This window comes from Oryzias melastigma, linkage group LG8, assembly GCF_002922805.2.
Source record: "Oryzias melastigma strain HK-1 linkage group LG8, ASM292280v2, whole genome shotgun sequence".
Taxonomy (NCBI): domain Eukaryota; kingdom Metazoa; phylum Chordata; class Actinopteri; order Beloniformes; family Adrianichthyidae; genus Oryzias; species Oryzias melastigma.
This window is the reverse complement of record NC_050519.1, coordinates 14,890,218-14,905,595: the sequence shown is the minus strand read 5'-3', so window position 1 is coordinate 14,905,595 and position 15,378 is coordinate 14,890,218. Positions and strand designations below refer to the sequence as shown.

Below are 15,378 nucleotides of genomic sequence, written 5' to 3'. Positions count from 1 at the left end.
GTCACAACATGTTTTGTAAAATTGTTTTTTTTACTTTCACAATATTACTTCAATAACTCAGAATTTAGCAAAATGTCATATTTGTGTTTGTTTTGACTATGAGTAAAGTCATAGAAATATATTTTTTAAATATGAAAGGAATACAATACAATAATCAGACAAATATTAACATGTTTCTTGTGATGTTTTTTTTAAAATGATATCTTAACAGCATCTAATCATTTACTTTGTTTTTATCTTAAAATGTTGACAGATTTTTTAATTTTTTTTTTTTTTACATTTTGAAGCATGTTTGAGATTTTCCTTTTGCTTAAGTACATATATCTTTTACTTTTGCATTATTTTGTAATAAATGTTAACATTGATATAATTGTATTTTACCCAGATTGTATCATATTTTCATAACTCAAAAACCATCCTAATAGATAAGGGATTAGCTATTAATATGACATTAGATTATCTTTATTTAAGTGCAAAGAAATGGATTACAATAGCTCAAATTAGGCCAGATTACCTCCCATAGTCTCGATTGCATCATGTCTTCTCAGCAGCCAGCGTCTCTTCTTCCTTATTACTCTTGAGTTCTTTTTTTGGGATGGAATCCCTTTTCTGTCTCTGCATAAACACAGACGTCTCTACGTATTGAACTGTAAGTCGGTGCGTCAGGTTCACTAATGTTACTGTGTGTAAATCCTGATAATCTGTTGGCCTAATCCAACAACACTGTAATGGGGTTTGTCAAATCTTGGTGGGGTTAGGTGAAGGTAGCTGTCTGTCTCTTTAGGGTTTGCTGAGTGCGACGACGTGAGACTTTTTCTTCGCTTTGTTTTATTTTATTAGTTTTTTTGTTTTTGCTAAAGGGGCAACTGAATAAAAAGTTCCTATTATTATTATTATTATTTATCATCATTATTATTACTTGATTTTATTCTTTTTATGAAAAGATGTCTAAAAAGCAAAGGTAAGCCAACTTTCACTTATTTACTGCATATGTAGTGGTGTCAAATCACTGTATCTGATTAAAAATAAACAACTATTACCAAATAATGCAAGATTTCATAATGCAGCACAGTACTAGTGTTTCTGAAACAGAAAATTAGACCAAATAATTTATTGTGGTTGATTTACTCTTGAGAATAAAGAGCCTATTTTAGAAAACATTTAAATTTTTACCTGTAAATCAGAACTCAACTGGAATTTCTTTTATTTTTTGTTTCTTTTTTCTTTCAACAACTCTAGTTATGGTGTCAAGTTGAATGTAGCTTTCTTTGAGAAAAGCGAAAATGATCTTTAATACTTTAATTTAGCTTCAATGACAATTGCTTTGGGATGGAAATGTGTTCTAATGAACACATATAAAGCTGAAATGTTCTTTTTATTCTGTGAAGCAAGTGGCACGAGACACTGGTAACCGCAAACACCAACAAACTGCAGTTGAACCACAAGAAAAAGGTGAGTACTGAATACAAATTCAATCATGTCAATGTTTTAAAAATATCTAAATATGGATCTTGTTAAACAATGGTGTGAAGTCAAAAATAAGATGATTTTTTTAATTGTTTTTATTTAATTTCTTTCCATTATGTTGGTCATTTTGCTGGTACTGTATTGAAAGCATGTATTTCTTAATCTAAAAGTGATTTAAAATGTATTTCCACATATCTGAAACGATCAAAATCAACACCTTTATAAAGCTGCTTTGAGTTCGCAATGCATTAATTAAAATAAAATATTTTCCATAAAATAAAATGCTATTCTGTGTGGCACCACTGATCCAAATCATGCACCAGGACAGAGTTGAGTCTTAAATATGAATTAAACTGTCAGTTTTGGTAAGTGTTTCTTGTTAAACGTACATGCATTTAGCTTGATTAATGTGGACAATTATGGTTTAAGATGCATTTAAAATCTGCACAACTTGCTAAGTCAGGACTGCTTGGACTCCCTACAATTGATTTCCCTGTCACGAGGTCCGGTCTCAGAATTATTGCCTCTGCAGTTTGTGAACGTTGCATCCGCTGCCGCCAGAATAGACCGCCTGCATCTAATGGCTCTCCGATGCTCAAGAGTGATTAAGTTTACATTGTATGTGTGTGTGGTTGGTCATGGTGGCGGTCAGATGGCACTTAAGCAAATTAAGACTTCTTGTTGGGATTAAAAGGCTCTCTCCTGAGGTGATGGGATTTCCTGTGTTGAACAGCCTGTGTTGGGTCAGGGGTGAGCACATGGGCTGACATTTGATCACTGTCGCCCTGCAAATATGGAATAAACCTATTTGATTACTGATTTCTTTTTCTTAATCCAAGGATTTTGTAACACCTCCATGGGATGGAGGGAAGCGCTCTGGCAGCAGTGCCTCTAAAACTGGTGGAAAGAGCAGCAACCTCAGCAGAAGAGGGAGTGAATCAAGAGCTGGCGGCAGTAAAAGAGGAAGCCTCAGCCACCAAGACAGCGCTGGCCAGAAGGCAACAAAACAAGGGTCCCAGTCAGCCAGATCAGGGGTAAACCTGCGGAGCAGCCGGAGCTTTTCATCCCTCCAAGCCTCTTGTCTCACAGCTGCTCCATTCATGAGAAGCAGCCGCTCACTCAACAGACTCGACCAAAGATCCTCTGGTAATTTATTCTCACTCAATTTACTTTTGCTCATTTGCATGTTTTGGAATGTACCAACTAAGTTAAAATTTAAAACACCTCAAAAAGTGATATATTCAGCTGAATCTTTAATGTTTCCAAAATAGATTTAGACAGAACAGCTGCCAAATCGTCTGTAAAAAAAGGACAAATCACTGGAAAAAAATCTCCTGACTCTGACCAGCTGTCTTCCTCAGAGGAGCATCTCAGGTTTGTAGTTAAAATCCTCAGCATCGACATCTCTGGATTGCTCTGACTGTGCAGCATGAATGACTAATGGCATGTTAACATGTTCCTGCAGCTGCTCCCAGCCAGAGACGTCTTCCTCGTTTTTGGCTCCGAGCTCTGCATGTCATCATCCCAGCAACAAGGAAAAGAAGCAGGTATTTTAAAGGTTGAATTTTCTTCAAACACAAATGAGGAGATGCTGTCAAAATGTTAAGATATTTTTACACTCCTAAGAGTGGAAAATGTATATTTTTTAAAATAGGTGGCAATTTGTACGCACCAATATTTATGTCTCTCTATCTGTGTTTGTAATTATTCACAAAAAATTTAACCTATTTGATTATGTTTATTCTAAAAGTTGTAACATGTAATTTTCTTGCAATTAGCATTAGATGTTTTTTTTTAATTCTCTAAGGGTGGTTTGATTTACAGTAAGTATTTTTTTTTTAATGACCCAGTCCAATGAAAATCGCGTTCTTTTTTCTTGATAGAGGACAAATATAAATAAAAATTAAGCTTAAAATTACATTTCTGAGTATTTCTTTATTCAAATCATTGTGAATCAGGTGTAGACAAAAAAAAATACAGTTGGAAAAAGCTTGTAGGTGTGAAGCTACTACTAATCTAGTTGAAGAGAGTGTAACACAGGGGTGACACACTCAATCACACACCTCAGGTCACAGGGCGAAATGGAAAAACATTTATTGAACACACTAAAGCTACATTTTTAAAACATAAAAAACATAAATTTTTAACATTAGTACGGATAAATAAGAATAAATCATTTTAAACCTTATATAACTATCAATTTTTTTTCCATAAAAATATATTTTTTCAAATTATACTAGTTAGACATGAGCACAAGATAACATCGGGTCATTAATAACAATAAAATAAACTGATTTAACGCAATGAGCATTTATTACTCGATTTCCTGCAACAGCGACACATACCTGTCTGTGGTCAGATTTTTTTTTTTAAATACAGCAAATGTGACAAACTAGAACCCACAGAATATATTACTCTATTAGGTTCCAACACTTTTTTCTAGAATTAAAAAAAAATAGTCCTTGAAAATGTTTGTTCTAGAAAATATATTTGATTTTGACTAAAAGTGGCACAATCCTAATTAAAAGACTACTTTTAAAATAGATCAAAAGATAATCTTTAAAAAGTGATTTGCAGGAATTGCCCCTCAAAGTTGTTTCCCTAACTCTTGTTTTTTCTGTTTCTACAGACGAGAGATGGGGTGTACACTTTGTGTGCGATGACCTCTGGGATGAAACGTAACTGGGTCCAAGCAGTGCTGAAGAATGTGCGGCCAAATCCTCCCCCTGAGAACGCAACGTAAGCTTAAAATAACGGTTCTGGAAGACATTTGTCATGTTTGTGACTTGTAATCCTTATGGTCATTAGTGGAAGCGTGTCATTAGTGTCTATGTTCTTCACAGCTCCCTCCCAGCGCAGAAGGCAGACAAAGGTGACCCGATAGAGGATTCACATCCAACACAGCAGCAACAAGGAGAAGAAGAAGAGAAAAGCTCGGCTGATGGAAAAGAATCACTCTCTGCTTCACCTTCAAGTCCTCCACACACAGGTGAAGAGGTGGTGCTCAACTGATCATGAACTCAAGGATGAAATAATGTCAAATTTGTACAGTAATAATATTAAGACTTGCACCATATTTACACCACAATCTGTTAGTGTAAAAAAGTTCACTACAGTTGTTTTAGTTTTTACATTTTCCATGAAATCCTGTCAGATATTTTATAACTCATTTCCTTTAAGCAGGTGTTACAGATGCATTATATGAATACCAAAGCGACAGCTCTGCTTCCACGATAGTGATGTCCAACGATGAGTATTTCGAGGATAGCTTAGAGCAGCACAGCCCCATAGAACAGAATCTGCAGCAGGATGAGTCCACGAATCAGGAAGAAGAGCCACAGACGACGGCAAACCCATCCACCGATGACAAGGAAACACTGCCATGTGAACACAACACTGGCCAGCTTGTCAAAGAGGTGAGGAATATAAGTGCAAGTGGAACGCATCAACACAAGAATATGTTAGACTACTTAGTGGCAAGTTTGTTATCATCTCTTCACAGCTGGAGCAAACACAGAAGGAGCTGTCACGGGTCCAGCAGATTAACAGGAATCTGCAACAAGAGAAAGACGCAAACTTAAGGAAACTGTTTTCTCTGCAGGTACAGTGAAGGAAACACGGCAAACCGTACAGATCTTAAACAAACTAAGATAAAAACTGCTCAGAGAACACAAAAAGAGATTAATTCAACAAATGAGAAAAAAAACTTTTGGAACATTTTTTCATTAGTTGTGTAGGACTTTAATTGAAGGCTTGGGGCAGAAACTTAAAGGTTTGATTAAAAAAAAAATGACAAAAACATTGAAAGTCATGTAAGTTAATGAAACAGACAAAGCAGATCAACCTGGATCCATCAGGAGAACCTTTGCTGCAATGCTCGTCACGCTGGATAGACGTTTTTTGCAGACCCTTTTGACCCACATTATGGCATATGCACTCACCTGTTCCTGAGAGGCCACACCTCTTCGTGCTTCCTGTCATCTTTTCTGGTCTATTACATCATTGGCTTCTAATACTCATTTGTTTTTCTGTGTTTTGTGGCTAAAAAGGGGATTTATGTATATTTTTGGAGATATATGATAGCAAAATTTCTGATAAATATTTAATATGTCAATTACTATTGTTCAAAATTAGTTCTCTTCCATGATCACTATAATAGGATTTACTAATCTGATGTTAAGATAAATGTTCTTCCTAAGATTAAAAATAATTACTTGCTTTATAACTTTTGTCTTGCAATAAAAAAAGATTATACTTGTAGAATTTGAAACCCCTCATTGTGATGATTCTGCCATACTGTCTTGTAGAATGAAATCCCTCCATCGTCAGATCAGTCTGTCACTCTGCACCAAATGCAGTGGATCAACCACAACCTCCGCATGGAGCTGGAGGCCATGAAGAGGAGTCAGGAGGAGGCCAGAGAGACCGAGTTACGTCGAAGAGTGGATCTTTTGGCCCAGCAAGCACAGCTGCTGGTTACAGGTGACGCCACAGCGCTCGCTCAGATCCAGCTTGACCAAGACCGCCAGCGGTTCCAGGAGCAGCAGCAGGACTGGGAGCGCTGCGTGGCCTCCCTGAAGTCCCAGCTGAGCATCAGTGAGGAGAAGAGGAAGGAGGCAGAGGTCCGTTTGACGCAGCTGCAGCAGGAGTTACAGAATGAGCAGCGCCTCCAACAGGAGGCTGAGCAGCTGCGGAAACATCTCCAAGACATGTCGGCTCAGCTTCACGCTTATGAGGAGGCCCAGGCTGAGAAAGAGGCCCGGCTGCAGAAACACCTGATGCTTCTTCAAGCGAGTCAGGAGAGAGAGCGCAACAGCTTGGCTGCCAGCCTGGCTCAGGCTGAGAAAACCTCACAAGACCTTCAGAGTAAGCTGGACAGGGCTGAGCAGCAGGTGGAGAACCTCAACAAAAGTCAGTCGTGGACTAGAGAAATCGAGGAAGCGCAGCGACTGCTGCAGGAAGAGTTGGAGTGTACGGTGTCAGCTGTGCAGCAGCTCCAGGAGGAAAGAGAGCAACTGGCTAGAAGCTGTCAGGAGCTGCAAAACCACCTATCGGAGGCAGAACGGGAAGTGAACAGACTCCAGGAGCGCCTGAAAACAGAGGAAACCCACTACTACAATCTGGAGCACGCACACGAGAGAGTTTGTGAGGAGCTGCAGGTGGCGTTGAGCAAAGTGCAGCAGAGGGAGTCTGAAACTCAGGACATCCGAGAGGGCTACGAAAGACTGCTGGACAGGAAGGAGCAGGAGTTAAACGAAATTCTGTTAAAGATGGAGGTCTTAGGTAACAGTTTAGAGGAGACGGAAATGAAATTGAGTGAAGCAATGAAAGTTCGGAAGTACTCTCAGCTAATAGATGAGTCTATAAACTCTGCTGAGCCGAAACAGAAAGTTTTAGTGGAAAACCAAGGAGAGGCAGACAGCTTCCAATTCCCTAAGAATTTCAATGCAACTGAGGTAAATAGTGCTCAAGAACAAGGGAGAATACGCTCTCGCTCTCTGGATGCATCGTACCAATACATCGCCACAGCAGAAGATGACCCAGAGAAGTTCATGTCTGCCATCCAGCTACTGGAAACCAAGCTGTTCGTCACAGAGGAGAAACTGAGGGATATCACTGAGAGGCTGGAGGAGCAGCAGAGTGACACCAGCTCCCAGGATCCACGCCTCTGCTCCCAACTGACCCAAAGCAGAGCCAACGTCCAGCACTTCAGCTTGCTGCTCCATAGTCAGGCCAAGCAGAGTCAACGCTATGCCCAGGAGACCGAAAGCTGCTGTCGGATGCTGGTTGGCAGGTTTCAGGTGGCTCTGAACATCGTGCAAGCCTGCAGGGAGAGGCTGCAGTCCACCTCTGTGAATATTCCGGAAATCGAGCGGCAGCTCACGACTGTGGCAGCCTGTCTTCAGCAGGGGGAGAAGGAGGCTGAGAGGGTCCAGCACGAGTCGCGCAACGCAAGCAAAGAAAATGAAAAAATCCTCAGTGATGAGATGTTATCTGGACCTTCTCCGACCTCCAACCAACAGTCGGTACACGACGTGGGAAGTGTTTCGAAGTGTTTGACCAGGGAGCTCTTCATAGTGGACAAAATGGCGTCTGTCCTTCAGAGTCAAAATGGCGTTTGTCTACTGTCTGCAGTTTCGAGAGCAAACAAAAGGGATGGAGTGGGTAGTTACAAAAACATAACCTCTAGAAGGATAGCCCTAAAAACCGAAGAACTGATGGAGTCGGAACCTTTGGACAGTGTGATAGTGAGAGCTTGTGCTGAAGCGGAGCTCATTTATGCTGCTTTAAAACTTCAGCAAGAGTTTGAGAGCACAAGTCAAGAGACAGAGGATCAAAATCATGCTGAGGCCAACTCCAGCCCTTCAGAATCGATTCATTTTGAGAGGAAAGCAAAAGAAGTAGGAGGCAGGGGTTCAGAGGAAGTCACAAAACTGGCTGCGAAACGTCAATCCGATGACGACTGGTTAGAGAGGCTTGTGTCTCGGCTGCAAAGAAAAGCCACATTTTTGCGTCAAATCTGCCCGGAGACAAACAACAGACCTTTAAATGAAGGTGGCATGAACTTTAATGTGGACATCACTTCCTCTGTGGATTTAGATTGTATCCAAGAGCAGGTGAAAGTGACGTATCTGTCAGACAGGATTTACCTGGATTTAGAGCGTGAGTTTAAGCAGTGGGAGACGGTACGGAACAAAATGCAAACCAAGCACAAAGAGAAGGACGAGAACTTGATGGACAAACAAGAGGCCTTGAATCAGTTACAAGAGGACAACACTGCACTGAGACATGAGATAGAGCAAGCCGAGCAAAAGATTTTATGCGTGGAGACGAGTAACCAGAGACTCTTGGAAGAAATGCAGAAAATTGAGGATTACCACAAGGAGAAGAGGCAAAAACTGGAAACGGAGTTTCAAGAGAAGATCAAGGAACTGCAGCAGATCCACGAGGAGGAGATGCAGTATTTGCACACTTACTACACCAAGTCTTGTGCTTCAAGAGAAAAACTGTTCGCTGCAAAAGCACCTCAACCGACAGAGGGAGGGTCTTCTTTATCAGGGGAGGAAGAACGGAAAACAGAGGAGAACCTGCAAACTGATGCAGTTACTATGAGAGAGACACATCTGAAGGAGATTGAAAACCTTCAGGTACAAATATTTACTTTTTCCCCCATTATGATAAGTAAGCTGAATATGCACATATTCTAACTTTAAAAAAAATCATAAAAAATAACATATAGGCATCATATTCATACAATGAGGCAAAAAAGTATTTAGTCAGCCACCAATTTTGCTAATTCTCCCTCCTAAAAAGATGAGAGATTTTTCATTTTCATCATAGTTATACCTCAAATATGAGACAAAATGAAAAAAAAAAAATATAGAAAATCACATTATCTGATTTTTAAAGAATGTATTTGCAAATTGTGGTTGAAAACAAATATTTAGCAAAAATTCAACTTAATACTGTGTTAAATACTCTTTGTTGACAGCAGTCAAGCGTTTTCTGTAAGTCTAAACAAGGTTTTGACAAACTGTTGCTGGTATTTTGGCCCATTCCTCCATGCAGATCTCCTCTAGAGCAGTGATGTTTTGGGCATGATTTTCTATGAGATCTGGAGACTGGCTAGACTACTCCAGGACCTTGAAATGTTTCTTACAAAGCCACTCCTTCATTACCCGGTCAGTGTGTTTGTGATCGTCGTCTTTCTGAAAGACCCAGCCACGTTTCATCTTAAATTCCCTAACCTCAGGGAGGTTTTCACTCAAAATCTGACAAAACATGACCTCATTCATTCTTTCCTTTACATGAATCAGTCGTCCTGGTCCTTTTGCTGAAAAACAGCCCCAAAGCATGATGTTTCCACCCCCATGGTTTACAGTATGATGTCCTTTAGATGCAACTCATCATGATTTCTCCTCTAAACAGTAGAGTTCTTACCAAAAACTTCTATTTTGGGTTCATCTGACCATAGGACATTCTCACAATCCTCACGAACTTTAGACGGGCCTGCATATGTTCTGGCTTTTGCAGGAGGACACGTCTGGCTCTGCAGGGTTTGAGTCCCTGGTGGTGTAGTGTTATGATAGTAGCTTTTGTTACTTTGGTCTCAGCTCTCTGCAGTCTCTGTGTGCTTCTGGGATTTTTGATCCCCGTTCTTGTGATCATTTTGACTCAAAGGGATGAGATCTTGCATGGAGCCCCAGATTTAGGGAGGTTATCAGTAGTCTTGAATGTTTTTCATTTCCTAATAATTGTCCCACAATTGATTTCTTCACACCAAGCTGCTTATCTATATCAGATTTAGTCTTCCCAGTCTGGTGCAGGTTGACAATTTTGCTTCTGGTGTCCTTTGACAGCTCTTTGGTCTCGGTCATTGCGAGTTTGGAGTGTGATATTGTGGACAGGTGTCTTTTATATAGATAAGGAGTTCAAACAGGTGTTATTAATGAGTGGAGGACAGAGGATCCTCTACAGAGGAAGGTCTGTGAGATACAGAATCTTGCTCATTTGTTGTTGACCAAATAGTTATTTTCCACCACAATTTACAAATAAATTCTTTAAAAACATTTTCTCGATTTTTTTTCTCATTTTGAGGTATACCTATGATTAAAACTAAAGACCTCTTTTTGTTTTAGTGGGAGAACTTGCACAGTTGTTGGCTGACCAAATACTTGTTTGCCAAACTGTATTTAATATGTTTGATTATAAAGAGCAAAGTCTTTACATGTTTATCAAGTACACAGTATGACCAAATACATTTTTTTTAATGTTAAAATAGGCATCCTGTGATCAAGGGTTTACCGCTATGGAAGAAATGCACAGGAAGCTGATAAAAGACCTGCAGGAGCAGCATCAGCAGCAGGTCGCCGAACTCCTGAAGGAGAAAGACCAGCTCCTGCAGGAGGAGACAGCTGCCACCATGGCAGGTAAATCATATGAATTCATTTAACAAATAGGGTCTGAAACCAAGTAAGGGATATTTTTAATGAGTGAAGTATAAACATATAGTTTGTAGATTTTGTTTAAAATAATGTCTTGCTTTGACAGCGATTGTAGCGATGAGGAGAGCTCACAAACAAGAACTAGAGAGGAGCAGACAGTCTCAGCACATCAAGGAGAGTGGAGATATCACACAAATACGAGTGGAATACGAGTGAGTGATCTCTTTCATTTACTTGTTAAAATGCATTTTGGGGAGAAGAAGAAGAGTTTTAAACAAATATATAATCATTGCACAATTTGAAAATCCCTCTACTGATCCCCATGTATGGAAAGAAGAGCACAAAATGAGACAATTCTATGCAATTCACTTTGATCTACATTTTTTTTTCTTGTAAAATGATCCATAGTAGCTTCATTTTGATGGTTTAGTATTTAGCCATAAGTCACGTCTTTATTGCTGCAGTTTCATTCTAAATCATGCACAACCGTTCAGAGGCTGTTCTGCTTCGTCATCACAGAAAAGAGATCAGATTATTGCACAAGGAGCTGGAGGTGTTGTCGGCTCAGCACACAGACAAATGCCTGGAAAACTCTCAGCTGAGCCAGGAGCTGCAGACCGAGAGGAAATCGGTGACGCAGTACCGCAAAGAAAACCAAGAACTCCAAAATAAGCAGGTGCAAAATAACAATAACAAAAAATGTTTCATTTTAAAAAGTGAAAAATTAGAGACAGATATTATGTTTCAACTGCATGAAAATCAGTCACATGACTCCCTTCACTCAAACAGTTTCATCCAGATGGAGGTTTAGGGGTTTAGGCCCATTAGTTCAAGTTTCTGCAGAAATGTTCATCTGTGTTTTAAAGTTTCCAAACTACAAAATGTACAAATCTCAAACACTGCAGTTGTTGATTTATCAAATCAATTTAGGGATTTATTTTTAATTTAGCTTTGAAAGATGTTATATGTCGTCTGACGTTTATCTTCTTAATATTAGTGTATTAATCCAGATCTGTGTTCCTTGTTACAGAGTGTCCTCAAAGCAAAGGAGGCAGAGATGCAGTTTCTCCGTCAGGAAGCTCGATCTCTCAGAGAAGAGCTGGACATCGCTCGAGTGGTACTTCCTTTTATGCAGCTCTTTTCTCACATAATTTTTATGGAGTTGACACATATTCTCTGATAAGTCAGTCATTAGCCAAAACCATAGGAAGACTCAAATGTTATATTTTTGTGGATAGGTTTAGAAAAATTGAACAAAAATCTAAGTTGCTCATCTATGTGTGTTAAAGGACAAATTGCTGGCCCAGAATAAATTGAAGGCATTTCATGGAAACCAGCCGAATGAAGCCCATCTGCATGTCCACAAAGATCCCAAGTTTGCAACGTGGTCTCCACATAGGGACACTTCAGGAAGCAACCCGGGTGAGAAACTTTATGAATAGTGTACAAAATAATTTTCAATAATGCCTGGTTATGCCTAATGTGAATCTATCATTGCTCATATGGTTAAAGCAGATCCATAATATCCTGCCTCCTCACTCGTTTTCCCAGATGACTCAGTGAAAACTTCAAGCAATCCTGCTGCTCCAAAGAAAATGGAGAAATCCTTCCTCATGCGTCAAATAAGAGGAATAAGATCAAAGGTAATACCAGAATTTGAGTCTTTTAAATTATTTTTTAAACTATTTATTTACTTTTTTGATTTTGTTTTTTTCATCAAACTTTAAAGCCCACTAACTCAGAACCCTGGAATTTCTTTCTCTATCTAATCATTTTTTATGTCTATTTCTTTCCTTCTAGAGTTTAAAAGATGGCCTTTCCATCCAAGAAAGAAGGAAGTTATTTGAGTCATCCTGATTTCTTAAATGTAAAAACTACCTGCGTGAAATATGTTTACTGATTTAATAGCTCATTTTCTGAGCTGATAAGTTGCTGTTGCATCACTCCACCACCAGAGGGCGACAAAGCAGCAAAAACCACAGACTTCTCTGGATCTGAAATATTCATTACCAGAACACAAACACCAACCAGTAAAGATATCTATGTATTTTTGAGCAGATAGTGCTGGAGTTTTGTAATTTGTGTCTTTTCAATAAAGTGGTATACTAATTTTTCTTTGAGTAAATGACTGAGTGATTGTTGCAAAACGCTCAAACTGTTTCATTAGTTGTGGAAGTTTATAAAAATTTACTTTTAAAAAATGAAATAAAAAGACATATGAAAGCAAAATAATTCAACAACAAAAAAAATCATTTTTTTAAATCAATGTGATCTGAACAGTATTAAGGTATTAATCAAACTTATTTTTAGATTCGAATTTATTTATAAAAATTTACCTTAACTTAGTAAATTAACTAAATGCAAAATATTCTGTGTTTTAAACATCTAGTTACTGGTAAAAGCTATTATAAGAAGGGCCGAGAATCAATTAAAAAAATGTAACCAATTAATTGCAAACCTAGAAAAGAATTAATTGAGCTTAGGCTGATTTAATGTACAAAAACACCTAAAATTATATTTAAAAAAATTAAAATTATTATAAAAAGCAACAAACTTCATACACAACATTATTTAAGTAAAAAACAAAAGTGGGAGGTAAAAAAAAAAAAAAAAATGACAATCTTAATGATAGCACAAGAATACCTCAATTTACACAAATGATTGAGTTTGGATTTGCTTTCTGACAGCATTTTAGCACACTCCTGGATAATGCAAGAGTTTTGAAACACCTCGTTCGTTGCAAACTGTTGGGTGAACTTCAGCCCGACTTCTACTCTGCTCTGGAGCCAAAGCATCACTAGCACATGGCCACTCACAGCACGTGTAGCTCTTATTGCACTCCCCACTATACAGAATGATGGCTAAATGGTCATTCAGCACATTCATCTTACTGCAATGTTGAAACGAAAGGAGGTCTCAGATCAAAAACATACTAACTTTTATTGTTTTATTAAAACCTTATAGGCGTTTAGGGAACAGATTTCACACTGCGAGACATAATAACACATCTACCTTTAAATCCTCAAATAAAATATCCCAAAATGTGCTTTAAGGAGTTTGCCAGCAGACTCAACTTCCAGAGTTCCCATGTCAGCGCCTGTTATACATCACTGTCTCAGAGTCACTTCGGAGGACACGAGTTCCTTGGAGTCACATTGCTAAGGAGGAACATCACACCTCATTAAAATCTGATATCCATCTTTTCCTTCCCTCTTACTTCTGGGGAGCAAAACGTCAGACGTGCAGGCTGGATCTTAAGACAGTGGAAAGAGGATTCCTATTCCAGGGATATAATTCTGGACCTTCAAGCTATTGCCACCCGGTGTGCTTTAATGAATGATATCTCTAGAAACGTATATATATATATATGAATATAATTTTATGAGAAAATCAAGAATATAAATTGGAATTGGCCAATAATTCTTTTGCAAAATGTTTAATGTTTAGTTCTGCAGTAAATTCACATCAAACATTTTTGTCATGCTATTTTAGGGATATCTAAATCCTGATTTCTGAGGAAATTTTATTCCAAATACAGCTTCACAATGTCTTTTTGTTCATTTTCATCTTTACAGTCTGTTTAGATACAAAAACATGAGCATATTTGTCAATCACTGTGTTTTATCATGAAAAATTGGTTATATTTTGAAAATAAACCGGATTTTCTCTTGTATCTTGATGTAAATTGACGCGGATCGGTTTAGGCTTATGCACAAAATAGACCAGACGGCGAAACAATCTCTGAAATCTCCGAAACAAGCTCTGCGCATGGTGTGAACTACACCATAGGTTAACAAGGGCACCGAATGGAAGCAGGCTCCGTTCCGCGGCGCTTCCGTGTAAACCAGGTGTTTCACCGTCTGTCTGTTGAAATGAGGTATTACAGTTGAATTTTTTGATTGGTCAACTGGTGTAAGTCTCACGTCATTGTGCTTTGAGCTCAATAAAAGCCCCGCCCATCTTTGATTCTTCAACAGTCGGTTATCGTGTTAGCTTTAGCATGGCTCGTAGGTGTTTTGCCTTCAGTCATCAAAAATCTACTAGCTTGCACAACTTTCCAGTGGATTCGGAAGTTAGGCAACAGTGGCTTAGTGTAATTGACAATGAATCCAGCAAACTCTGTACTGGTGATGGATTTGCAATGAATGTTTCACTCGGGATTGTTTGCTTAATACATTAGCTTTTATTAGCCATGATGCTAGCAGCATTTTACTGCTGAGACACGGGTCTCCTTCGGTCTGGACCATGAGCGCCTGGCTTGGAGAAGGTGGAGGAGAAAAATCCTCAACCTCCACAGAAGGTTCTGTGGTGATGCTAGCATCACCACAGAAGGTTCTGTGGTGATGCTAGCATCCCTTTGCTCAGTACTACTCTCTATAATGAAGACGCAGAGTGACGATCCTCATGTTAATCACAGATCCAAACCACACCTCCCTCGCACAGCCCGCCCCCTTTTTTATTAATTTTTCAAATCTGGGCTGAGAGTGGAGCCAGACTCCATCTGTCCTGTTGTGTTTATTCCTTTATTTGTAATAGTCATCCACTCTGCTGTTTGCAGTTGCCACTCATATAAAATTATTATAGCGTTTCCTAAAAGTGGCCATAACTTTGATTGTAAATAAGTTCTGGAAGGAGGAGGGTGCGGTGGAAGTGGCTGCTGAGAATAGAGCTATGGATTTGGCCGAATTGGCCTGCAAACATTTCAGTAAGAGCTCAAGAAATTGCATCAACTTTTGAAAAAATAAAACAGCATAATAAGCTGGACTGTGCAGCCACACGGCTTGTTTACGGCTCACCTGTGCAGGAAATCCTGGCATTATATCTCCCAAATTTCACAGTTTTCAACACAAATGCACTTCTGCAGCTTTTTTTAGTTTTAATCTTTTGTGGGGCCCATTTTATGTGGTCCGTTACTCAGGTTAAACCACGTAGGGATTTCTTAAAAATCTCCAACAGATACCCTAAC

The 15,378-nt window shown here is 38.9% G+C and overlaps 1 protein-coding gene across 2 annotated transcripts; it reads left to right on the top strand.

Moving 5' to 3' along the window:
- The first annotated feature begins 174 nt into the window (after positions 1-174).
- Positions 175-13,349, top strand: LOC112146644 (trichohyalin). 2 transcript variants are annotated; one of them, XM_036213313.1, is made up of 15 exons: positions 175-1,452; positions 2,307-2,613; positions 2,739-2,841; positions 2,933-3,014; positions 4,097-4,206; positions 4,311-4,456; positions 4,651-4,883; positions 4,970-5,068; positions 5,775-8,615; positions 10,250-10,397; positions 10,519-10,624; positions 10,932-11,088; positions 11,443-11,529; positions 11,702-11,834; positions 11,964-13,349. In XM_036213313.1, the coding sequence occupies exons 2-15, from the start codon at positions 2,568-2,570 to the stop codon at positions 12,137-12,139; spliced, it is 4,467 nt and encodes a 1,488-aa protein (XP_036069206.1). In that variant the 5' UTR covers positions 175-1,452; positions 2,307-2,567; the 3' UTR covers positions 12,140-13,349. The 2 variants fall into 2 exon arrangements, with proteins under 2 accessions (XP_036069206.1, XP_036069208.1); XM_036213315.1 differs by lacking the exon at positions 175-1,452 and having other exon boundaries at positions 2,039-2,613; positions 11,964-12,055; positions 12,213-13,348.
- The last annotated feature ends 2,029 nt before the right edge of the window (positions 13,350-15,378 follow it).